Below are 6,907 nucleotides of genomic sequence, written 5' to 3' on the forward strand. Positions count from 1 at the left end.
TTACAAAAGTTGTTAAACTTTCTGCTAAAGATAACTAGTGAATTAATTTGCAGTTACATACTCATAAAAATATATATTTTGAACTACATAGGTTATAATTTGCCATCTGTTTAAGTTCTCAAAATTTTCATTACTTAATCTGCATTTCTTTATTTTGAAAAGCATAGAATTTCAGCACTTAATTCTTTATAATTTGTACGTTTTAAATTGTTTTGGTACAAATGATTGTCTCAAATATTTTCTTGCTGATTTAAGATTTATTAAGTATAATATTTTATTTGCAAGTGCTATTTACTATTAAGTTATAATCTGTTTTCTACAGCTGTGATTATCTTTTATATCTGTGATTATAGCCTCAATATATGCTTTTAATTTTTAAGATTGTGTTATTTATCTACATAATTTCTTTTTCTTTGTATTTGTAGGATTGGAACGGGCACACATGGGAATGTTTACTGAATTGGGTATTTTGTATTCTAAATATAAACCTTCAAAAATGAAAGAACATTTGGAACTCTTTTGGTCACGTGTCAACATACCAAAGGTATGAGTTTATTTGTGTTACGTTATGAGTATGTATTTACTTAAATAACATGAATTCACCTGCAATCTTATTAATGTTTAGGTGCTCAGAGCTGCAGAGCAAGCTCACCTTTGGGCAGAATTGGTGTTTCTCTACGATAAATACGAAGAGTATGATAATGCTGTTGTTACTATGATGAGCCATCCCACCGAAGCTTGGCGTGAAGGACATTTCAAAGAAATCATTACTAAAGTCGCAAATATAGAGTTATATTACAAGGCTATTCAGTTTTATGTGGATTATAAGCCTCTGCTGTTGAATGACTTGTTGATTGTTTTATCACCGAGAATGGACCATACCCGTGCTGTTAATTTCTTCACTAAGGTAATCGATTTGCAGCATTTTTCTTTTAGTTTTGATTTTAAACTAAATAATTTTATGCATTTAATTTTCCTCGTCAATTGTTTACATTTATTTTTTCAAACTGAAAATGAAAATGTTACCTAATGTTAGGCCAAGAAATTCATTGATCCAAAAAAATAATAAATGAAAATAAAAAAATAGTGGGATGGTGTAAATAAAAAATAAACTTTTGCTACAGTAACATATTTTAATGGTTTAAAGAATTTTGCTTGACAGTTAAAGGATGTTTGTTACAAAAATAATTATCAGAAATGCTGATAATGCTTTTTATTTCCTTAAATTTTATTTATAATTTTTCATGTTTGTCATCTTTCAATTTAAATGAAGCTTTTACATGGTCTCATCTAATATTTTTAATTTCTGATTGTTGCATTTTACAGAAATGATTGGTCGACACTTTGCCATCATATGAATTTTTATAACAAAACAATAGTGTGCATGTTTTGCTATAAAATTTTTTTGCATCATTGAATTAAAATATTAAACTAAAAGGAATTAGTTATTTATTGATTTCCTAATTATGATTTTCTTAGATTCTTTATATTAAGTGTTTCATGTCATGTGAAGGCAAATCCATTTTATAGTTTGCTTATAAACTATAATTTTNCTGAAAATGAAAATGTTACCTAATGTTAGGCCAAGAAATTCATTGATCCAAAAAAATAATAAATGAAAATAAAAAAATAGTGGGATGGTGTAAATAAAAAATAAACTTTTGCTATAGTAACATATTTTAATGGTTTAAAGAATTTTGCTTGACAGTTAAAGGATGCTTGTTACAAAAATAATTAACTATCAGAAATTCTGATAATGCTTTTTATTTCCTTAAATTTTATTTATAATTTTTCATGTTTGTCATTTTTCAATTTAAATTAATCTTTCACATGGTCTCATCTAGTATTTTCAATTTCTGATTGTTACATTTTACAGAAATGATTGGTCGACATTTTGCCTTCCTGTGAATTTTTATAACAAAACAATAGTGTGCATGTTTTGCTTTAAAATTTTTTGCATCATTGAATTAAAATATTAAGCTAAAAGGAATTAGTTATTTATAGATTTCCTAATTATGATTTTCTTAGATTCTTTATTTTAAGTGTTTCATATCATGTGAAGGCAAATCCATTTTATAGTTTGCTTATAAACTATAATTTTTCTCATGTTCAGTTAACTTTTTTCTTCTAAAAAAAGTCTGAGGTCAGGTTTTGTAATTTATATTTAATATATATTGAACTATTGTGTAATGTGTAATTTATGTATTAAATATCAATATATATGAACTAATTAATTTTAAATTCTAAAATTTGGAGAGAAAAAAAACATTTTTGACTTAGGAAATAAGCTTCATAAAATTTCATTGATTCTCAGTATTATATTCTCTGCTCCAATGTAAAACTGTAAAAATTTTGAGGTAATTATTGAATTTTCACATTGTTTGAGGGGTAGATACAATAATAAATAAGACAATATGAAATTGTTTGAAAAATGTACTTCCTTTGAAGGAACGTACTTAATTTTTCATGAGCAGGGGATTCAGGTTTTATGACCTTAAGTATAGAGGAATCCACAATCAGTAATGCATTGCCCCATTAATTTAGTTGGAACTATGGTGAAAAATTTGAATTCCTTTGTTAATTTCTATTCATCTATTATTTTAAATTTTGACAATCTCGAATTTCTTTTAACAAAACTAAAATTTTATGCAATTATATTACTTATTTTAAGATAATATTGTGTTACATTTTTTTAAAATTATTTTTGTTTAATATTAAAGAAATTTTTGAATTGTAAAATATATGAATTTGGATAGAATGTTATTTTTCTAGAATTTTAAGATCTCTTTTGCCTGAATTTCAGTTCCCCCCCCTTCAATATTGAAATAACATAGCTTAAAACTAAATAAAAAATTTATTATCTTATGGTTCCTAATCTTTTTTTATCATTATTAAATTATTGTAAGCATTGAAATTTTAAAATTGTATTTTGTGCTCAGAAGTATCCTTGGATAAATGTGTTTTATAATTATGTGCAAAATTTAAAGTAAATCAACATTTATGGTTTATGAACTCAAACTTGATACTGCTCTCTTAAATAAATTATTTTGACTATATCTTTCAAATTGAGATTTGAAATCTGAAACTAATAGCTTTTTCAAGCTATGATATTGCATCATTGTAAGAGAAATTTAGATCTATAAAAGTTAGATGTTCCATTTTTTTATATATATTTTATGAATTGTAAATTTTTTTTCATTTATTTTAAACAATTTGAGTGTTTGTTTTTTAGGTCAATCACCTCCCTCTCATTAAACCGTATCTTCGATCAGTTCAAAGTCTTAATAACAAAGCCATTAATGAAGCATTGAACGGATTACTCATTGAGGAAGAGGATTTCCAGGGACTTCGTACTTCAATTGATGCCTTCGACAATTTTGACAACATTGCATTAGCTCAGCGATTAGAGAAACACGAGCTGATAGAATTTAGGCGAATAGCTGCTTATCTGTACAAAGGGAATAATCGCTGGAAACAATCTGTTGAACTTTGTAAAAAGGATCGCCTATTCAAGGTTATAAATTTATGTATATATTATAGATATGTTTTATTTCTCAAATTTAGTGCAATAAAGTTAATTTTTAAATGATCTTTAAAGGATGCGATGGAATATGCAGCTGAATCAAAAATGGCTGAAGTTGCAGAAGAGCTCCTCTCCTGGTTTTTGGATGAGAAGAATTTTGAGTGTTTTTCAGCTTGTTTGTTTCAATGCTATGACCTTTTGCATCCTGATGTTATTTTGGAATTGTCTTGGCGACATAACATCACTGACTTTGCTATGCCATACCTGATACAAGTCATGAGGGAATATATTTCTAAAGTAAGAGTTGAAAATGTATACAAAATTATAAATTGCATGCCAAAATGTTTTTTTTGTAGAATTTTAAAAACTAAAAAAAAAATTTTTTCTTTTCCTCTGACTGAGAATTTTTATTAAATATATTTTTCATTATTTTGTATTGCTTTAGGCCAAAATAAGTGAAAATATATTATATTTAGTTCTTTATTAATTTATGGTTATGAAATGCAGTATGAAACACTAATGTCTTTTTGCATTAAAGGTTAAATCTTACAAACAAGGCTCACTTCCAAAAATTTTTTTAAATTTGCAGTTATTTAGATCTAAGAGAAACAGTTATTCATCATTGAAATTTCTTTTAATGTACAAAATCAATTATTGATAAATTTTTCAATGTGAATAAGAAATTTTTTTTCTTTAACTACTTTTTTGTGTTTTATATTTATAATTCTCATAATTATAAATATAATTCTGATAATTTTTTAAGATTTTTTTTAATTTCCTATTATGTTAAGACCGTTTATGATTTAAAAATTGTGAAATATATTCTTGATTGAAATTAGTCTAAAAAATATATAAGAGGGATACAGGGGATTGTTCCATCTGCGTAACAGGGTTAAATATGGTGTAATAAACTTTATTGCTAAAATTTTACTCTATTTTTAGTGTCTTAAGTAACACCATGGAAATATTTAAAAGGGTTTCATAAAAGGGTTTGTAATAAATTTTCTATGTAAGAAATTTTTACAAAAATGTATAAAAGACTTCTTGATAAATTTAATTTTTAATAAATTTTAATTGTTTTGAAATTACTTAGCTGAAGGGATTTTGTGACATGCTTGAGTTTAATAGCTTAAAAAATAAATCTTCTTAAGACTTAATATATTTTATTTACAGGTAGATAAATTAGAAGAATTGGAAACTCAGAGATTAGAAGAGTCTGCGCAAAATGAAGCCAAGCCTATCGTTTATGGTAAAAAATATTTAAGCTATAAGTTTTCAATGTTTAATTGTTAAATTATGCTTAAAACATTTTTTTGTAGATTTTTTGATTTTTCTTTTCAGATAAAATAATTTAACTTAAAATTTTAAAAATATCAAAATATGCTTTACAAATTTGTTTCAGTGCTATTTAACTTTATGCTTGTGATTATCATTAGATAACAGTAATTGCATATTAACACACTTAAATGTTGCTGTCATCATTTGCTTGTTAATTTATATTTGAAATGTGCTTCTTTCTTATACTCTTACATGTCATTAAAAATTTTATGTTTTGATTCATATTTATATGTATTGCATTAACTGTTTCTTGGCGGGTAAAAAAATCCTAATAAAGTCTTAAAATAAGTGCAATGAGTAATGAAAAATAAAATATAATGAATAAATGAGAAAATGAAGAAAATAAATTTTATCACTATGAAATGAAATATTTTGCTACAATAAGGCATTAAAAATATGTTTTCATATTCATATAAAAAAAATCATATTTTAGTCAGTCACAAGCTGGGTGTTGACATACAGTTTAGTATTAATGTTTTGTATTTTTCCATCGTAAGATATCCAGAGTTTTTCATTAATTTATTGTAAGATTTCAAGGAATAATAACAGGTTTTATATGCATATATCTACATTGCTAAATATTTAGGAAGGATTAAAACAATTGTTGCTAAGAAGGGCTGTAAAAAAATTTCCCATGAAAATACCATGCAAAGTTAACCCAAACTCTAAATTTGTTTCAGTTTTCGCAATATAAGTTGAAGAACTAAGCATTAGATTTGAAAAAATTTATACTTTAAAGCTCTATTCCTTGTTTTCAGCCCCGGAACCGCAACTTATGCTGACTGCTGGACCAGGAATGATTGGTGCAGGGTATCAAGCTTATGCACCACCCATGCCAGGCTATCAAAGTTATGGAATGTAGGATACAAATATTAGTATGTTTTGTTTATTTAGTGGAGATAATCTGCCTGCAGGTACCGGGCCATCACTGGAAGAAATAGAACTATTTAAATGTTTGCAACTTGTTGTGTATATGAAACTGAAAAGGATATGGTGAAATAGATTATATGAACTATTATTGTAAATCTAACATTTCGTCATCTTGTCAATAGATCATTGTTTTTCCTTTCATAAATGTAAAATTTGTTAAAGGTGTTCTATCACTGCACTTAAAAATTTTAATTGATCCATTGACTCCTCGAGTTATTTTATAAAATTTAAAATTGGTTTTGGGTACCTCTTTACTTTTATTATTGTACATTTATTCAAAGTTATATTTATTGTGTGTTCCCAACCAAAGTTTAAAATTTTTTTTTATTTGTTAAAATACTTGTTTATCTGAAACTTAAACCTTGTTCTTTTAAAGTTTAACTCTGTTTTCTGTATAAGGTAGCGAATGTAACTTTCTAAAATATTTACTCTTGTTAGAATTGTATGTGCTGTTGATATTTGCTTTAAATTCTTATTATTTTGTAAATTGTGACCCTTGTATATGAGTTAACTTTGTTTTAGTTAACTGATAAATATATATTTAAAATCTCACTGTATGTATATTCTTTCAAGCGCAAGATTTCTATTGACCTTGTCTAAATCAAATTAAATTACAACTAAGTTTGCTACAGTGTAGATGAATGTATAATAAGAGGTGTATCATTTTCACGTCTGAATACTAACTATGCCACTCAATGTGTGCGTTTACAGGAAGTCTATTATTTTAACTTCCTGACTTCTGTAGCTGAAATAGACTTGACTTCTGATATGCAATGTTGTAAGTATTTGGTTAATGCATTCCGCCTGAAGTGTTTCACTGGAAAAAGAAAATAAATTTAACTAAACAAAGTGTTAGATGTTTGTTATTAAATGGTTATTGCGTTTTGTTGTTAGTGGTTCAATATTTATATTTTGCATCCTTGTCTTACAAAGCAATTTTAAGAAGAAATCATTGAAATATATATATTTCACTTACTAAAAGATCTAGAGTTGAATTTTTTCATACTTCCAATATAGACTTTGCTAGATCTTACATTTTGTTCCAGCCAACTTTCAAAGAACTTTTTTTTAATTAAGAAAAAAAAATCTATGGAGTTTAGAATAGAAAAGGAATTT

The 6,907-nt window shown here is 26.0% G+C and overlaps 1 protein-coding gene across 1 annotated transcript in view; it reads left to right on the top strand.

Moving 5' to 3' along the window:
• Nucleotides 1-6,646, top strand: part of LOC107446477 (clathrin heavy chain) — a 37,393-nt gene extending 30,747 nt beyond the window's left edge. Inside the window, exons 26-31 of the mRNA XM_021148191.3 lie at nt 426-544; nt 626-907; nt 3,233-3,514; nt 3,599-3,820; nt 4,697-4,772; nt 5,620-6,646. Coding sequence (XP_021003850.1) covers nt 426-544; nt 626-907; nt 3,233-3,514; nt 3,599-3,820; nt 4,697-4,772; nt 5,620-5,723 — 1,085 coding nt within the window. The 3' untranslated portion in view covers nt 5,724-6,646. The remainder of the gene's footprint in view (nt 1-425; nt 545-625; nt 908-3,232; nt 3,515-3,598; nt 3,821-4,696; nt 4,773-5,619) is intronic.
• The last annotated feature ends 261 nt before the right edge of the window (nt 6,647-6,907 follow it).

Source organism: Parasteatoda tepidariorum, chromosome 3 (genome assembly GCF_043381705.1).
Source record: "Parasteatoda tepidariorum isolate YZ-2023 chromosome 3, CAS_Ptep_4.0, whole genome shotgun sequence".
In the NCBI taxonomy this organism is placed as follows: Eukaryota; Metazoa; Arthropoda; class Arachnida; order Araneae; family Theridiidae; genus Parasteatoda; species Parasteatoda tepidariorum.